This window comes from Leptodactylus fuscus, chromosome 2, assembly GCF_031893055.1.
Source record: "Leptodactylus fuscus isolate aLepFus1 chromosome 2, aLepFus1.hap2, whole genome shotgun sequence".
Classification (NCBI taxonomy): domain Eukaryota; kingdom Metazoa; phylum Chordata; class Amphibia; order Anura; family Leptodactylidae; genus Leptodactylus; species Leptodactylus fuscus.
Genome location: NC_134266.1, coordinates 131,776,338 through 131,796,216, shown reverse-complemented (window position 1 = coordinate 131,796,216; position 19,879 = coordinate 131,776,338). Strand labels below are relative to the sequence as shown.

Sequence of the window (19,879 nt, the reverse complement as noted above, 5' to 3'; positions counted from 1 at the left end):
CAGGCGGCACCATCATTATATACCACTGTCTCTGCTTGGAGAGCCTCCAGGGGCTTAAATAGCAAATTTATTGTATCAATTACTGTTATGTGTCCTGCAATTCCCAGTCAGCTTTGTGCAGTGGTTATACAACATGCAAGCTGTATGACTCCATGGCTAACTGTATTTCATCTTGTATCCAGGCTAGAGGTAGCCCAGTAGGGAGCTAGAGCTTCTTTTCAATTGTAGGTTTCTCCAATAAACTTATCCTAATATTCTAATCATGTATGTACTAGCCTCTGCCCACGACTTCGTATGCGTGCTGTTGGAGTCGATGATCCGCCTATATTCAGCAAATTACTGCCTTCGATGGTTTGCCTGTTCCAGCATTTCGGCAGCTCTCAAGCTGTCCTGCTGCTGAACTTGTTGCTCACGCTGTGCCGTGATTGTTCCAACATCTCAGCAGCTCACTGGGAAGCCATATAACGAGTGTGTTGTTGGCGTAGATGATCCCCGAGCTCCGCTTGAGGAGAAGTCTGTTGACTTCTGGTTACCTTTATAGCTCTCGTTGATTTAGAATTTTGCAACAAATTAGATTTTCTTTTTCCCCAACATATTTAAAATTAGCAAACTACCAATTTGGATTAAAGGGATCCAATCATTTGAATCCCATTTTTTTTGCTCCCTAACACATAGGAATACAACCCCTGGCAAAAATTATGGAATCACTCAATTCTGAGGAAAAAATTATGGAATCATGAAAAAAAAAAAAAAATAACACTCCAGCACATCACTAGTACTTTGTTGCACCACCTCTGGCTTTTATAACTGCTTGGAGTCTCTGAGGCATTGACTTATTGAGTGATAAACAGTACTCTTTCTGTTTTATCTTTTTCCCAATGTGTGTATGTACAGATCTGGCAACGTTAATTGGTTACACTACTACAGTGCTCACAATATCACAATAGACAAAAAAAACAAAAGCCATTGCAAAATGATTTTGAAATGACTTTTCACTTTTTTTTTCTCTTTTCGGTAACAAGATTTCCCACTGCAGCAATTTAGTTGCTATTAGTTGTGTGTCTTTTTCCTGCGCATGCTTAGAAAGCGCAAAAAAAACCACAGACATTAATTGATGCTAATGTGTCCGCTTTTTTAACTGATCCATTAAATGGACACAGACACATGAACCCTGCCTAAGGCAAACACAACCGGAAATATGTCAAAGTGAAAGAGACATATGTTTATGGGAAAACAGATGGTAAGCAATGGATACAATCTGAGTATAACCATACATTGTACTGCCAATCGCTTCTACTCGAACATTCACAATGTTCCATGTTTTTATAGAAACACTAACCCATTTTGATGACTTGTAAGTGCTACAGGTTTGTTGTTTGGGAGACAAATTTGTAGCTGTGTCTAGTTGAAAAGTGATGATGAAGGTGGCACTGAACTATACAATTAGAAAAGATTTGTTGCACACTGAAGTGATAAAGAATTGAAGATAAATGAAAAGAAAACTCCACACACAAAAATGCAGACGATGAATAGGTTCAGATCTGTCCACCCTGGGGGCATAAATGGAAGAGCTCCCCTTTTATTCTTCTTCATAATGGCTGCCAGAGCATGCATTCCCTGAAATGGAAACAGACTACCCCTCCCACAACATCTCTGGATCTTGAAGATTACGAACTTGGAAAACTTGATCTCTTTGCTGTAGGAGTCCTACAAAAAAATTCCACAAAATATGCTTCTATTGGATGGATTTCCAGCTGAATTCCATATTTTGGTTGGTGCAGAGGCCTAACTCAGGCTTGATCCACTAACCCGGTTCTGGCACACCCCAACATTGCCCCTTCAGCTATATGGACCCTACCTGGCTCCTGTATCTATCTCTCTCTCTCTCTCTGTATGTGTATCTCTCTAGCTCTCTCTATGTCTGTCTGTATATCTCTATCTAGCACTCTCTCTCTCTCTCTCTCTGTGTATGTATGTCTGTGTCTGTCTGTCTCTCTCTCTCTCTCCTTCTTCCCCCTTCCGTGCCTTTGTCTCCCCCCTTTGCTTTTGTGTGTTTGTTTTAGTCCCACAGCATTTGGAAATTGTATAAACTCTACCCTTATTTCTTTAAATTCATTGTTAAAACTTTCACAAAACATATAGACTTTAATTTTTTTTTTTTAAGACACTTTAATTGCACTATATCTTTCAGACATTATAAGGCTTACAAGTCAAATAGCAATCTTCAAGAACGTTTCCAGAATCCATTTTTCAAGTGACTAATTCAGTTTTCAGAGGTTTCGAAACCCCCCATAAATCATTCTCAAAACAAAGAGCGTTATTTGGATTTTGGATGGTACATTTTTCTTGAATAGTTTTCAGATACCACATCTCATTCACAGAGACAATGAGTTGTCAAAACAGTGGTGACACCCGAAAAAGTAACTCCATTTTTTTCAAGGTGTATAGTGAGCACTTTGGCCTTGCAGGACTTTGATAGAATTGGACCATTGATTGTGTGATCCATGAAATGTTGCTTTAACCCAAAAGGTTTCATTTTTATAAGTGGGGGTTAAAGAGGACCTTTCACCATAACCGGGCACAGGCAGTTCTATATACTGCCAGAAAGCTGACAGTGCGCTGAGTTCAGCACACTGTCGGCTTTCCCGATCTGTGCCCGGTGTGAAGAGCTTATGGTCTGGTACCGTAGCTCTTCTATGGTCAGAAGGGCGTTTCTGACCATTAGCCAGAGACGTCCTTCTGCCTCGCGGCGCCTATCGCACTGTGCTGTGGAGCGGGGAGGAACGCCCCCTCCCTCCCTGATAATGCTCGTCTATGGACGAGCGCTGTGAGCAGAGGGAGGGGGCGTTCCTCCCCGCTCCACAGCACAGCACGATAGGCGCCGCGAGGCAGAAGGACGTCTCTGGCTAATGGTCAGAAACGCCCTTCTGACCATAGAAGAGCTACGGTACCGGACTATAAGCTCTTCACACCGGGCACAGATCGGGAAAGCCGACAGTGCACTGGATTCAGAGCACTGTCAGCTTTCCGGCAGTATATAACACTGCCTGTGCCCGGATATGGTGAAAGGTCCTCTTTAAATGAGAAAATGCACCCTACAGTTTAACCACTTCCGGACCGCCCATAGACTATATACATCCGGGAAGTGGTTGTCTAGTTCTGCCAGGACGTACCTGTATGTCCATCAGAACACAGCAGCTGCACGGAGATCGTGTAGCTGCTTTCACTAGGAGCCGGCTGTAACTTCAGCCGGAGCTCCTAGAGAGAAGACAGGGCAGATTTATTACCTCCCCTGCCTTCTCGATCGCGGTGTATACAGCGCTCAATGAGCGCTGTATACACGGCTATGGACGCAGCCATAAATCAGCTGCCCTCTGACCCGGCAGACACGTGATCCGCCGGGAGCAGTGTCCTGCCAGAGCTGCTGGGTCCTACAGGACTCAGATCAGCTCTGCATACTGTGTATACAGTGTGCAGGAGGCTGTATTCCTCCTGTAACTGAGGTTAAATGTATCAGACCCAGTTATAGGAGAAAATCAGCCTCAAGTACAAAAAAAAAAAAAAAAAAGTGATCAGATGTCCCCAAAGGTCTCTTATCACCTTATGGGGACACAATCTGGAAAAAAAATAAAATAAAAAAAGTTTTAAAAAAAATGTAAATAAAATAAATAATACGCCGTTATTAAAGGTTATAGCCCCGCCCCCGACAACACCATACAAAATAAAAATTACCGTAACGGAGAGGAAAAACTATTTTATAAAGTTTTTCAGTGACACTTTGTGTTATTAAATAAAAAAAAAAAAAAATTAAAAATTGAAAACCAGACACAATTTCCCTCCTATTTTGTTTATATTTTCCTGGATATAAAAAAATTAAAAACACATTTGAAAATAAAAATAACAAAAATAAAGCCCTATGTGTCCCTGAAAAAAAGACACAAAAATTAGTTGACTAAGACATACGAGAAAAATTTTACAGACTTCAAAACCGCACATACAAAATAAACCTACAATGTGTCTGGTCCTGGACCACAAATTGGCCCGGTACTGAAGTGGTTAAGAACTTCCCTTGACTATGGAACCGCCACCATCAGTACATATACATTTCTGTATTGTCAGAGCAGGGAAGAGACACCATTGAGCTTTTCAGAAGGCAGATTTTGCAGGAATTGATTTCTGGCGCCATGTCATATTTGCAGAGCCCCTGAGGTACCAGCACAGTGGAAAGTGCCAACAAATTACTTATCTTTTGAAACTAGATTTCCTCCTCAAGGAGGGGTATAGTCAACATTTCAAAACCACACTGTTTCAAATTTACAATCAATGACAAAAAAAATACCTTTATTACTCCAATAAAAAAATATGTCTTTAGCCCCAAATTTCTAATTTTCACAAGGGGTTAAAGGAGAATATCCCACCATTTATCCTAAGGAAATACCCCACATGTAGATGAAAACTGTTGTCTTGGCACGCAGCAGGAAGCACAATTAGGCTTTTGGTGGGCAGAATCATTTTCAGGTTCGACGATACATGGTTCCCTACAAAGAAGTGACTTAGTTTCGGAAACTGCAACCCTCAAAGGGTATATCATTGACCCCAAAATTGCTTTCCAAAAATATGCAGCAGATTACAAATTGAAAAATGTACACATTTTCCAACCAATGTAGTAGTACCCAATATGTCATGCCCAACTCATGGCACTGTGCTCTCCAGTTGCGCTCAGTTTCCTGATTTTTGTTAACTCCTTACATGCAGACCTGGTCTTTTGCCTAGAAATACAAATTAAGAAGGACCATGTGCATTTGAAGCCTAATCTGGTTATTTACACTGCATTGGCAAGCAACTGTAAAGTGACAGAGGCAAATAAAAAAATATTTTTTTTAACCCCTCGAGTACTGCACTATTTTAAAAGGGGTGTATGCACAGCACAGGCTGCTGATGATGACTCCTCTCCCTGCTCTCGCACACAGCAGAGAGAAGTGCTCACTGAAACTTCTGTGCTTGCTGGGGGGCTAATTAGCATATGAATAAAAGAGGGCTCATTCAAAAACTACTGCGTTGATTAGCATACAAAAGGTAGGTGTGGAATAGACTTTCTAAAGGCTATGCAAGGATGTGCTTAGTTAAAAATGACTTTTCCCAGTGATAGAGCCCCTTTAAATTCCCAGAAAAATGCACAGGGAAAAGTTTAAATTGCAGTTTTTCCAGAGATACACCATTTCAGTATACAAATACAGTATATTGCACACTAAAGTGATATTTCTGGAAAAATTGCCATTTTCACTTTGCACAGCTGATATAACAATTTAAGTAAAATGAATGTGTTTATTTTTATTTTTCCTGTTGACCATGCTCGTTGAGGGCTTATTTTTCTGGACATTGTTTCTAATTGGTACCAAGCTGGAGTAATTATATAGTAAAATCATGACCTTAGTAACAAAGGGATTAACACTAGAGATGAGCAAATACTATTTGAAACGGACGTTTCGAATAGCACGCTCCCATGGGAATGAATGGATGCAGCCGGCAAGCAGCTGGCCGCTTAATCCCCTGCGCGCTGGCTGCATCCATTCATTCCTATGGGAGCGTGCTATTCGAAACGGACGTTTCAAATAGTATTCGTAATAGTACAGCTGAATTTGAGAAACACTTCTTGTCCTCACTATACTATTACTGTGCATGTCGGGAAAAGGGAGTCTGTCAGCAGTAAATTCCCTAGAGACCCAATTACAATACCTTGTAGAGGTGATTGTATAGTTTCTAAATATACCTGTTAATCAGCTTTGGAGCTCTATTTTCATGCAAATCAATGTTTGATTCATATGCAAATGAAGAGAAATGCCTTGGGACATGGGTCAGAGGCATAGTTGAATAGCCTGTACAAGGTACCTGGATTATAGTTATAACTAGTTTACTGCCAACAGATTCCCTTTAATATGTGGCTTTCCTAACTGCCCCCTCTGAATCCCTGCCATTTTGGTGAGAAGGGGGACCATTGAAAAAGAGCAACAATGAAAGGGAGGAGGAGGAAAACAAAAAAAAAAAAAAAAAAGTCAGGAAACATTTCATAGAGAACATACATTTAATCATTGACATACATCCATTCATATGATATTTGGTTGTGATCCCAATTTTCAAAAAACAATTCAAATTAAAAAAAAAAATTCCTGTTCACCACCACAGGAGCCAAAACAACTGCCTATAAATATTTATCTACAGATTTTGGTAAATCCAAGTCTCTGAAATATTTGATGTTTTTGGGGGTACTGAAATAAGCTGCACCTACCAATTATAAGCAGATAAATATTTCATGTGTATGGCTAACAAGTTAAAGCACAAACAGTTCAAAGAATAAAAAAAACAAAAACAAAATAAGGCTCCATGGGAAGAAAGAAAAAAAAAAAACATTTTACACTTTCAATTAAAACCTAGAATATTTTCTCTTCTTATGAAAACATGTGCTGTATACTTTATACATTTCCACATCATTAAAAATGTCCTTGTATGGATCAACAACGCATTTAGAATATGAAGTCTGTAATTTCATAAGCAGTAACAGCATTGGATAGAAACCAAAGATATCAGTTCTTGATATAAGTTCATTTCGATTAGTAAAGGTTTTTATCAATTCTGTTTGTCAACTTTTAAAGCCTGCAGTCTTTCAAGTAAGGGAGGGTGAGAATAATGCCACATTGAAAACATCCAGTCTGAAACTGGAAATCCTAAATTATCCTTATTTAGTTTAATAAGAGCAGAGTACAAGTCTTTCGCTTTTCCAAGATTCCTGGCGAATGCATCAGCCTGAAATTCAAATCTCCTGCTAAGAACAGTAAGACAGAATGACAGGACCTGAAAAGGAAAAAAAAATAAAAAAAATAAAGTCAATTCAATGAAGAAACACCAGAAATAGTGTATTCACACAGGCAGGTAAAACGGATTAAGGCTAAGGCCCAACTTGCAAAGTGGATGGGATTCATGCCCACTTTGCGGGGTAGGGAGAAGGGAAAAGACATAAAAAATAATTAAAAAACCCCCAGACACGCTGCGATTTCCAAAACATTCGTGGTTTTGAAAATCACAGCATGTCAATTATATTTACGGAAACACCGGCGGCTTTCCCATAGATATAATTGTAACAAAGTCAGCAGAGGACAACTCTGTTCAAAGCACTACGGGAAGAACTGCAATGCATTCACGCCACGGTTGTTCCCGCAGCGCTTTAGCACGGCTGTTCCAGCCCATGGGGCCTTAGCTTCAACTAAGCAAAACAGTGAGTTTGTCTGTGGATTTTTATACTTTTCCGCTGCGTTTCTACAACACATTTATCATGCTGTGGCTTTCACACTCTCCATAGAAATCTATGGGAAGAATATGCAAATCTGTCTTCCATGATGCAATTAGGAAGACAGATGCTGCCTCAGTATTGCAAATCCATAGAGGGCGCTCACTGGAATGTGCAAGCTTATCTTCCCTGATGTAGTTGGGAAGACAGAATTCCAGTGAAATAACCCAATGAAGGCTGCTCCCTTTTGCATCATGCTCGACCTTCCAAGAGGCCTTTGTTTTGCAATGACGCTGGAAGGTCGAGCATGATGCAAAAGGGAGCAGCCTTCATTGGGTTATTTCACTGGAATTCTGTCTTCCCAACTACATCAGGGAAGATAAGCTTGCACATTCCAGTGAGCACCCTCTATTGATTTGCAATACTGAGGCAGCATCTGTCTTCCTAATTACGTCATGGAAGACAGATTTGCATATTCTTCCCATGGTCCTTTGCAAAGTGGAGTGCTAAAGGCTTAATGAGTCTCCACACACCTATATGGTGGTCTCTCCCCAAGGAGTGACAATATCCCCTTAACATAGAAATCTATGAAGGGAAAAACTCAGCGTTTCTGCAACTAAAATTGACATGCTGCATTTTTCAAAAATGCAAAAGTTTTTCAAAAACGCAGACTTTCTGCAGCGTTCTTTTTCCCGCAGTGTGGGGCTAGGATTAGACAAAATTGCATCCACTATGCTGGTACTGTAAAAAGCAGCGGGTTTTTTTTCCCGCAATGCCCAAAAACACTGAGTTTCCACCTAGTGGGGCCTTAGCCTAAATGTCTAGTAAAGCATGTTAGAATTTTTTTTACCTCATTGTATGGCGAGAAGATAAACTGAAATATAATCATCAGACCAATTAGGGTGGGTTGTGTAGAATAAAATCCAAAAGCTGCAAAGAGCTCTTTACGTCCAATAAGGGCAGCAAACAAGAAGAAACAGAGAAAGGAGTTCACCTGAGGGAAATAAAAAGAAACAAAAACTTATGATTTAATTTCAAGCAAATAAACCATATAGGCCATATGTACCCTTGGTTCAGTTAATTTCTATACTAACCCAACATCTGCCATACTATTACAGCAGGTGGCATCCACCATAACTGCTAGGCCTGCATTGTTTCATATAGTGGAAACCCAGTGGTAACACCAGAGTCCGTTCTGATTGCAGGAATTAACCCTTTCAAAAGTACTGCTCTAGTAGCATGCCCTTCCTGCCCTTTTACATTTAAGACCTGAAACATCTACCACACAGAGAGATGGCAAAAGTTCTCTGGACAGCAAGGAGTCCTGTCAGGCCTCTCAGATATTTAACTATTGAGGTTTGCCACAATGCTCACATAATTTGAAGTATATGGATCAGTGTTCCAGTAAGAAAACCTGGCCTACACTTCATACAGCAAATGACCAGTGTGGCTCCTCGCATATAAATAGTACCAGGAGCAGCGCTATCCTCAAGAGGTAGATCTACGGTAGTCTCGGCTCTACGATTCTCGCAGATGTAATATTGAAGACCTAACATTAGGACAGGCCTTTAATATTAATATCTGAATAACTCCTTTAACTAGTTCAAACCCTTTAATGTACTACCACATCAGTGGCAGGAAGTTTTCCCCACCAACCAACGTAACAGTACATGTAGATGGCACCAGATCAGCAGCGGAGTCAGTGCCATTGGGAGAGGACGTCAGCTGACATCCTCCTGAAACTGCTGTGATAATTGAAAGCCATATTTAATGCACTTAGATGGCACTATAAATAATGAGGGTGTTTCATGGACACCCGTTTGTGGGGTGCTGATGTGTTGCTGGTAGTTGTGGTAGAACCAATAAAACAGGGTATAATATATATATATATATATATATATATATAGGCATGAATAAATTTAAACAAAATACATGATTACCTTGGGGGGGCATGCTACAAAGTCAAATGAAATCACATTCTATATTTTATTGAATAATTCACATTGACTGTTAAAACTACAGTTGTAGGAATAGGTCCTTTAAAGTCTAGGTGGTAGTGTGTTGGCAGTTAAAACAGCTAGCAAATGGCTGATAAACAGTTTTGTGAATGAGCCGTAAACAAGGGCACAACTTTACCTCCTTCTACAGAGAAGAGCAGCTCTGAATACTCACCTGGCTAATGACAATGTTCTTTACAGTGTGACCAAGCTTCCAGTGGCCCAGCTCATGCCCTAAAACAGCAAGGACTTCTGGGTTGTTGCAACCTTGCTTCTTATTTACATTCTGGAGTTTAATAAAAAAAAAAAAAGTTCAATTTGCATTGAAGGAAAGAAAAACGCATGCATTACCTAGATGTTTCAACACAAAGTCATTAACATAACACTTTATATTTTATTTCCACTGGCAATATCTCTCCGTTTTCTGCAAAAGTAATGAAATTAAATAAGCTGTTCCACATAGGGTCTCCATAGGATGATAAGTTCCCATTAAAGATACTGAGGATGATTAGACACCATCACACTGTTATAATGACAAAGTCAATGCAGCCTTCCTTATTGTATACTTCTGGCCGTAGAATGATAGATTTTATTTATTTGAGAATCCAGAGAATTAACACATTGCTTATGGAATAATTTTTGGCATATACTATTCCCATGCTATAAATGCCCCATTGCCATTATTTCATTGACCTTAAAAGGGTAATCTGGATCCACTATAGACAGAGGCCTTGAGGCTCGGAAGAGTAGAGTTTAGTATCTGTGGATACAACCATGAACCTAATCTATGCGTCTTGCAAGGCTTATTAGCGTAAATGGAATGTACCACAATTTACCCCCTGTTGAAAATTAAGTAGACACTAGGCTCCCCTTGTTCTTCCCATCAACTTACTTTGGCTTTAGGTTTAAGGTCCACATGCTCATTTTCTGGGGTTTCCTCAGTGTTGGCTTTGTTTAGGGGAGAATAGTCCTCCAACAGGGTGTCAAACAAAACAATACGTTTGTTTTTAAAAAACCCATAAAAGTATGCATTGCTGTGAGAGGAACGTTTGGAACCTAGGTAAAACATTAAGAAGTTAGATCAGGTCCATTATCAGGAAAAAAATAATATATATATAAAAAAAAAATTGTAGTGTTTAATGGCACCATTTTAGGGTACACATTTCGTTAACTTTGGGAGGGATTGAAGGGGGACACACACACACACACACACACACACACACACACACACACACACACACACTTCCTTCCGAAAATCGGCATTTTACTTAGATTATGATTAATGGCGAATATTTAGGTCCCACTCCCTTTACAGTATGACTACGTGTTGGGTGCACCTTGCAAGGTTCATCTTGCAAAGTTCGCCTGGCAGTTTCTTTTGGACAGAACACAGCTTAACCAAAATTGTTATTATACTCAAGGGGACCCCAGAGTATAATAAAGGTAGAGGCCTAGTGGAGTTGAGGAAACACAAAAGGCAGTGTTACTCACCTCTCCTGGGCTCCAGCACAACTCCCTGCTGCCTTCAGTGCTTCTGACTGACAACAGGGACTGGTGAGGCCTTCAATTGGGCCTCAGTCACGCGGTGTCCAGACTTATAGATGCAAGAGTCACTGCATGACCCATGTGACCACTGAGGCCCAATTACAGGCTTTAACGGACTCAGACACTAGTGCCAAACAAGGAGCCATGCCAGAATCTGAGGTCTCTTATAATAGTTTCAGTCGAAAAGAAACTGCAAATATTGTATTAACCAAAATAATGGACATTAACAAAATCTGTTTAGGAAAGTTTTTGATTAATCGCCCAGCCCCATTTTACGCCATTCACTGTGCAACTTAAAGAACTCAGAAAAACTGATGAGTGCAGTCTGTTTACACCTCTTCTGCTATGCTAAATAGCCTTGGTGAGTGATCATTTAGGTTTGAAACATTTTGGTCATTAAGGGGATAAATACTCAAGGCATGCCACAGAACCTTACCTTCAACTACATAAACTTTGGTCAGTGGAAAGTCGATGCTTTTTGCCATTGTTTCAATAGCTTCCTTTAATTCTCCATCAGGAAGTGGAGTAAACTTATCAAATAATGGAGCAATATAATCTGCATATATTGTTACAAGTACCTAGAAATAAGGAAGGGAGATACATTTTGTAAACGCCACTGTCACATTAGTGTATCAAGAAAAACAGGAAGCAAATGGTCTTACCAAGGACACTACCAAAGTGAAGAGCCATGCATAAATGAAGAAGTAATCTCCGCCAATCTTGATGATGTACAACAAAAGAGAGGTGACTGGAAGGAGAATGCACTGTGTTACCAAGAACTTCTTTATGGCATCTTTAAAAAAAAATGCAAGCGTCTGCGAACATAAAAAGGAGTTTAAGAAAAAGAACACTACACAAACACACAGCGTTTTGTCTTTTCTAATATAAATTTATGGGGAAAACAAAGCAAAGTTAACATTCCTAATTTTTCAAGACAAAAGGGGGGGGGGGGGGGGTTGGGTGTATGAAAGTTAAATGCATTTTACAATATCCACAAAGTGAATATGATTGTGATGTCCCTAGTAGATATGAGCGAACAGTAAAATGTTCGAGATTCGATATTCGTTTCGAGTAGCCCCTCAATATTCGACTATTCGAATATCGAACCCTATTATACTCTATGAGGGGAAAATGCTCGTTTCAGGGGTAGGCAACATTCGATCAAATTATACTTACCAAGTCCACGAGTGAGGGTCGGGCTGGATCCTCCGAGCAGTCTTCTCCGTGCAGCGTCCTCGCGGCATCTTCCGGCTCTGAATTCACTCTGCCAGGCATCGGGCCTGGGCAGAGTGAATGAAGACGCCGCGGGGAAGCTGCACGGAGAAGACTTCTAAAGGTAGAAGAACCAGCGCTGATTGGTCGACTGTATAGCATTCCGCCAATCAATGCTGGTTCTGCATCGAACTTTTCCATTCGAATAGCGAGTGGTACTCGATCGAGTATGAGTATTTCGAATACCGTAGTATTCGATCGAATACTACTCGCTCATCTCTAGTCCCTAGCTACTGTATTTTTGCACAAGTAGTTTTCTGATTGGCTTCAGCAGTCATGTATGGTGGCAACCTCCGCTGTAAGGCACCGGCCTATTTAACATAGTTTTGCCTGGACAACCACTTTAAAGAATACCTAAACTTTGGAACAACTATTCATTTTCTGGTAGTATTGATGTCATTAATAAAATGTTGTAGTATACTTTAATGTTTCCTGATCCTGCCATTGTCAGCTTCTTTTTATTCCCCATACAGAGAAGCTGACACTAACATGAATTTCAGTGTAAGACTTCAAATTAGAGCTGGAAACACATCAAAACTGCATGCATTTTTTTTCTATGGCAGTTTTGATGCATTTTTAACCATCACAACTACACCATGTGACTACATCCCAAAAGTTAAAAAAAAAACACACACACACACACACACACACACACACACACACCAACAACTTCACCTTTTATGGCCCGCACATACTATCATGCTCCCGAGGAGGCCCCAAGACAAGTAATGTCCCCCAGTGTCCACCGCTTACCTATCCTCAGTCCTGGGAACTCTGATCCCATTCCTCTGCAGATCAATGCATCAGGTCTTCAGCAGACATAGTTAGCTAATGCCTGAAAGATCGATCAGGAAGCTGAAGTCCTGCTGCATCGTTCTATTGAACTACATTGGGATCCTGAGGATGCCGATTTAGTAAAAGGAGATATGCGACCATTTCCCCACCACATTGCCACAGTGGGAGGGGGGGCAGCAGGGTCTCTGTGGCACCCCTGTTGGAAAATCTCTTATCTAAAGGTTGAGGAACCTCTTTAAATATGTAATCTAAAAAGTCACAAATTCTTACCTGCTGGTTGAAGCCATGTTTTTCTTCAATCACAAAAGTATTATATAAGCTCCATGGGAGACCAGTCAGAGAGCTGAAGAGGGTAGCAAGTAGCAGGAAAACCAATGAGTGAACTATCTAGAAAGATAGAGATTAAACTTTCAGTATGTGCATTTAGTTTATAGTCAATATTACTCGGGAGGGGGGGGGGGAATTTAAATAAAAAGCTACACACAACACCACTTACATTAATATCAAATATGTGGACTACACAACAAAGTTTAACATTTCTGAAGCTTATCCACTCCAGCCTTGAGTGTCCAGAAACAATCTGTAAAAATGAAATGCTTACCTCATATTCAGGACCGAAGCCTGCACGATCCATGAGTTGCTCAGATACATTCCAAAGGAAAGGAATACCACCAAGTACAAGGATGAGCTGTGCACAAATGACAATTGTTAAAGCAAAAGACTAATTCAACCAAAAAAAAAAAAAATTTGCCTACGACAACCACCTTTAGATAAAAGGTAGATCATATAACAGCAAGGTAACTTGCATAGTGGAATAAAAACCTGTAGTACATCAGCTATTATTTGGGTGGAGGGGGGTGTTATTACAACAGTCTGATCTCAAAAGCTGAAAGTCAGGGGTTGGGAGTATGGACTGCAGAGTAAACTTACAGAAAACAAGAACCACCTAAACCCACCTCAGGCTGGGGCCCCACGGGCCGGAAACACCGCGGGCAAATCACAGCGTTTTACAGTACTTGCAAAGTGGATGGGATGCATCCCATGCCCACCTTGCGGGGGGAAGGGGGGGGGATGGGAGCGGGACCTCAACACGGACAAACACTGCGATTTCTAAAACAGTCGAGGTTTTGAAAATCGCAGCATGTCAATTATATCTACAGAAACACCAGCGACTTCCCCGTAGATGTAATTATAAACAGAAAGTCAGAGTAGGAAAACTGAACTTTCTGTTCAAAGCACTGCATTTCTGGCCCGTGGGGCCTTAGCCTTAAAGAGATATTCACCAAAATCCAGCCTTACAGATGGGTTAGGGTCACCTGAATGAATCAGTCGGTGGGGCTATACAGTACCTCCAAAGTGAGAGAGATTTGCTTAATCTCATTCACAACCTGCAGGGGCGGGAGGGGGACCATAAGATGTTCATTTTAGTTGCAGATTTCAAGCAATTTTCCCTATACACGGTACTTAATAGTAAAATAAAAAATAAAATTGCCACAGATAAAAAAAAAAAAAAAAAAAAAAAAAAAAAAAAAAAAGCTTTTTCAGCAGTATTTTTAATGCTGCATTTCACCTGGACTGCTACAAACTGGAACCATATTAGTCTTTAGTGAAGAATCACAGTCCAATTTAGGATCAGCTGATGGTCGTGTTTTATGGTCATAACTTCAATCCTGCTTTTGCTGCGGAGCAACACACAGTCCCACTCCTGGTATGATGATGTGGCATATGATAGTGTCCCTCATATCACTTACCAATCAAATATTTATGGGACTAGCCAGGACACTAGCTTCAGCAACCTACGAGTGTGCAGCAAATACAGGCTCATCTGCAATATCTGTAGGCAAATAGGTTGCAGGGTACCATATGAAACCTGTATGCCTTCATGCCCAACTAGAAGCAGGCCAACAGGGTACTAGAGTCTCCTTTCAGATGTTTTCGCCAAACATAGCTTTTCACCCTAAGGGTGCATTCACACTGAGTAAACGCTAGCTTATTCTGAACGTAAAACACGTTCAGAATAAGCGGCGTCTAAAGCAGCTCCATTCATTTCTATGGGAGTGGGGATACGAGCGCTCCCCATAGAAATGAATGGTCTGCTTCTTTCACTCCGTGCAGTCCCATTGAAGTGAATGGGGAGTGCCGGCGTATACGGCAAGCTCTGCTCATGCCGGAGCGTACACGCCGGCACTCCCCATTCACTTCAATGGGACTGCACGGAGTGAAAGAAGCAGCCCATTCATTTCTATGGGGAGCGCTCGTATCCCCGCTCCCATAGAAATGAATGGAGCTGCTTTAGACGCCGCTTATTCTGAACGTGTTTTACGTTCAGAATAAGCTAGCGTTTACTCAGTGTGAATGCACCCTAATATTGTAATTACTTATACTGTATATTCATACACGTTTTGGTTCTATTCCAACTTTTCATGTAAAAAAAAAAAAAAAAAAAAAAAAAAACTATATGATTGATCCTGTAAAGGATATCCATCTTTTTAACCCTGCCTGTGCATGATACCTGCTGAAAAGAAATATTCTACACAACAGGAAGTGTCAGTCTATTATGAGTTTTAGAGTGAAAACAGAGAATGTGTCAGTACCTTTAACACCCAAAGTAAAATTGCCATAAATTAAAAGTTTTGAATTTGTAGCTCAAATATATACAGTATTTCTAGCCATAGCTCTGGTGCTATATGTACATTGTAACCCTATAGAAATCTCAAGCATTGTAGCCCCTTCTGCATTCCAACAACAACTATAACATTTTGTTTTAATGCATCTTGAGTTTTGTGGATACATAAGGCTTTTTGATCAGTTTATTATTTTTTGATTTGTAAGAAACAAATAGTTTTTCCCATCTGAATGATCAGGTTTATGACGTACTAAATAAATAAATGCATTTTTTATTTTAGGGGTTATTATAGATGTGGCGATACAGCGAGGGTTTGATTGATCATGGCATCTAAGAGGTTAACGTGATCAGAGCTCACCTCTGGCTGCGGATGTTACAAGCAGTTTCTTACAGCTGACACTCGCTCTCGACGTCACCTGAACAACTTATGACAATACCATGACGTAATAGTATGCCAGTTGGCCCTTTCCATGATTTACCATTATGCCATGGTGCAGAAAAAATGCCTAACTAGTGATATCTCAGAATCTAGGTGGGCTACAGGCATGAACTTGGTCATGTTTTAAAGCTGCAGCTCCAGAGTTATCAATTCATTATCCATCACATATAGGCTGAAACGTCCAATTCATGGTCTAAGCCATTCCACAACTCAACAATCAATTGCATTTAGAAGAGCAATTCTCTCATACACTGCATGTAGTATGTGGGAAATTGAAAAGATTTTAAGTCAAACTTACTGTGCCTTCTGCCTCGGAGTATAATCCAGACCAAAAACTGAATGTACTTTTATCAAGTTGATACAATCGGGACTTCTCAAATGTTTCTGGATCCATAATATTACCAAGTTCAGCAGGCACATGCCTTGTAACTTGATACATTTTACGCTGAAATGGGTAGGAGAGAAAAATACAAATTTTGAAAAAGTAAAAGCCAAACAACAAAAGTTGCAGAAATATTGAAGACCTTTGACTTCCTCCAGCAATTCAAGTACTTAGCATCTGAAAAAAGTGCAGAGCCACCGATTCCAGCACAGTTGTACATTTTTCTCTAGACCACACCATTCCAAAGCAACAAGTGCTATTAATGCTCTGTAATGTCAGAAGGACAGTGTCAGAAAGGGGGCGTGATTCAGAACTCTAATCACAGAATCAGAATCACACCCCTTATCTGCTCCTGTCTGACAGTACAGAGCCTAAATACTGTAGATTATGCAGCACCAAAAATAAGAGCACTTCTTGCTAGGAAACATTGGAGCCTAGAGAAAAAAAAAATTCTAACTGTGCCAGAATCAGTACAGCAGCAGATAATAAATGATGCAGAGAGCTGGAATAGTTGGAGGTGGTGAAAGGATCTTGAAATGTAATAGTTATACAAAGAACGCAAATATTTAATTAGGCTTGTTAAATGGGTTGTCCTGTCAAAATTGGACAGCGCCTTTACCATCTAAATCAGATGGGGGGGGGGGGGGGGGGGTAGTGAGAAATTATTTAAAAAAAAAAAAATTCACACTCTCCTGTCCCCTCCCAATTCAGAAAAAGGAACCCATTGAAGTCAATGGGAGGCTTTTTTTCAGCACTAAAATTCAACACCAAATTCCTCACCATTTTCCTCCATGTGAATGGACCCTTAGCATTGCAAAGACTGAAAATCATGGACGAGGCCCTAAGCAATAGTTTACATGTTGCAATATGTGGATGAGATTTTTCAGAGATCCCATCCATAGTGCTGCTACTGTGGATGGTGCCCCTGAACACATAACGTAGCCTTATGCCCCACTCTTATGTGGCAGGATCACGTACAACCATCGCCCCCACATGCTATGAGACATTCAAAGTCAGTCACATAGGAATGACTGTGGAAACAGACTTCCAGGTCACACATCAGATGAAGTGTTAATTTGTTAGCCTGTGTAATGGTTTTAGGACATGGCCTAGGATGGGCCAGGACATCAAAAGGTGTTGGGGTTATTAAATATAAAGAGGATTCGTCCACACATCCAGACCTACACCATCAGGGACAAAAGATGACTTTCAAGTGCTTTATTCTTAAAACGGAGGGTCAAAGAAAGAATGGGTCCCTATCTATTTAATAGGGACTGTCCTGACTCTGGATACCCTTTTCACCTCCTGTGATTTTCCATTTTTAAATGTAGAAATGCTACACCTTATAACCCAGTCCAGTTCATGCCAATGATACATGGATGTGCGTCTGTACTGTATAATATATATATATATATATATATATATATATATATATATATATTTATATTATTTTTTATTTTTTATTTTTTTTTTTGCGAGGTCTACATCTGCATCAGAGACTTTTCCCTCAACCGGTTTCAGTATAAAAATCTAGGGTGTCTGCAGGTAGCTTCTATTTTAGCAGATGTGAGGTACTTCCTAATGAGTAATTCCAAAGGAAAAATCTATCTTATTTTGTTTAAGAAGATACCTGAACTGCTGTGAAAAGGTTGTACAATTTGAAAAGCCTCTTTTCAGTGAGTTAACTGGATGTAACTCTCCTTTTTGCTGTACAACTACTGCAAATTCACATATTTGTGGCAACACATGAATCAGAATGGACTTAACCTGAAGTTTTCCCAAAACAGAAGTCTGATGCAAAATATATTGGGGAAGGGTTCCTCAATGTATAAACCAGCCACGCGCTCCCTCGGTGTACACAAATATCGATACACAGATATGTAGACAAAAGTGGATTAAATCCACTTTTGTCTACATATCCGTGTATCGATATTTGTGTACACCGAGGGAGCGCGTGGCTGGTTTATACATTGAGGAACCCTTCCCCAATATATTTTGCATCATATACTCCGACCTAAGAGTCATCACCGGTGGACGCTGCCCATTGTACTCGGTTAATATTCTTCTTTTGCACCCTACCAGGCACAACAAGAGCTTGACTTGAATTGGAATTTCCTGAAGTTCTAAGGTCTCCTAATAAGCGCGGCCATACTTGTTCAATTGCTTTACAAAACAGAAGTCTGGAAGTCTCTGACTGAAGAAAGTACAACACATTCTGAGAAGGAGCGAGTCAATCTCTTACATGCACTGTCCAGAGTTGTAATTTATTTACATGGTCATGTGATCCAAAGATCTATTCTGCCCCAGGGTCTCTTCTCCCCTGATCTCACAGGTAATGGAGCAACCCAAGGGCCAGAATGCTGCTCTGGATCACAACCCATGGGTTGTAAGATGGCCGAACCCCCCCAACCCTGAGCATGCCATGAAAGCCACAGCCTGTCATGCCCTAAGTAATACAGAAAAGCAGACCTGCAATAAATAACTATCATTGTGTGGTTCATCTGTCACATTCATCTAAAGCCTGAACGCCCCAGTTTCCTTATTGCCGGGACTCATACGGCTCCCTCTCCACTTCCTGATGCTGCAGCACGAGAATTACCGTTTGCAAGATATCTGTAATGAAACGTGGCCTGATCATGAACCACAGAAGCGTTAAACCAAGGAAATACTAAACCTTGCCAGACGGCCTTACAGTGTGACAGTGCAGCCAGCTGCCACAGACAATACGCTCACCTGTCTTCTGGCCAAATAAGCCTCCCAAATGTAAACAACCCATGAAAACAGCAGCACCGAGTAGAAGATATAGCCCTCCACGGACATCTCAGACAGCACCATGTTGGCAGCGACCAGGAAATGTGCAGATACCAGTCTGCAACCGAAACTGAATGTGTAGAGTCCTTATTGTTCAGAGACGTCTCCTCGGCCACAGCGCTCTGACTTCTCAGAATTCAATGAGCACCTACAAAAACATAAATAAATAATTACTATATTAATAATAAACTTACACAATACAAATTACATACGGTATCCAAAGGAAACTACAAAACTCACTATACAATTCCAAAATATTCCCAGGTGTATCAAGAAAAACACAAAAAATAAAAAGAACTTTAAATAAAACCTACCATAAAATGGAAAGAGGTGACATAGCCGAAATAGCGAACATTGGGCGCACAATGCTATATAAATGATAAAATACTGCACAATATGCAAATGTTAAGCTATAATAGCACAAAATAATCTAATAAATGTAAAGCACCGTCCCCAAGTTACTATAGAAATATATACTGCCAAAGAGAATAGATCACAATGAATACCAGGCATGTGCTACATAATAATATACAGCCCCAGATCTTATGGCACTACCAAATACCACCTCCTCACAGCCCAAATCAGGTCTCACCCCCTTGTTTCCTCTGAGGGGGCTGAGGCGGAAGTGGAAGGAACAAATATTTATACCCAGACATTCAGCTCTGAGTACTCACAGGCGCCATTAAGCTGCCAAACACTGAAGAGAATGGGCAGGGAAAAGGGGCGGGGC

At 40.5% G+C, this 19,879-nt stretch overlaps 1 protein-coding gene across 2 annotated transcripts; it reads right to left on the bottom strand.

Moving 5' to 3' along the window:
- Positions 1–6,113: 6,113 nt before the first annotated feature.
- On the bottom strand, positions 6,114–19,879 carry ZMPSTE24 (zinc metallopeptidase STE24). 2 transcript variants are annotated; one of them, XM_075264605.1, is made up of 11 exons: positions 19,824–19,879; positions 19,072–19,297; positions 16,255–16,401; positions 13,493–13,579; positions 13,162–13,278; positions 11,487–11,639; positions 11,261–11,402; positions 10,172–10,335; positions 9,455–9,565; positions 8,133–8,276; positions 6,114–6,849 (listed from the first exon to the last, which is right to left on the bottom strand). In XM_075264605.1, exons 2-11 carry the CDS (start codon positions 19,171–19,173, stop codon positions 6,625–6,627), a joined length of 1,392 nt encoding a protein of 463 aa, XP_075120706.1. In that variant the 5' UTR covers positions 19,174–19,297; positions 19,824–19,879; the 3' UTR covers positions 6,114–6,624. The 2 variants fall into 2 exon arrangements, with proteins under 2 accessions (XP_075120706.1, XP_075120707.1); XM_075264606.1 differs by lacking the exon at positions 19,824–19,879 and adding an exon at positions 19,464–19,480.

Excerpts from the sequence above, each read along its gene's own strand:
- ZMPSTE24 (XM_075264605.1), bottom strand. The coding sequence starts at position 19,173 with ATGGTGCTGTCTGAGATGTCCGTGGAGGGCTATATCTTCTACTCGGTG. Across the intron at positions 13,279-13,492 it reads GCTTCGGTCCTGAATATGAG|ATAGTTCACTCATTGGTTTT; the intron begins GTAAGCATTTCA and ends CTATCTTTCTAG. Across the intron at positions 10,336-11,260 it reads CAAAGTTTATGTAGTTGAAG|GTTCCAAACGTTCCTCTCAC; the intron begins GTAAGGTTCTGT and ends TGTTTTACCTAG.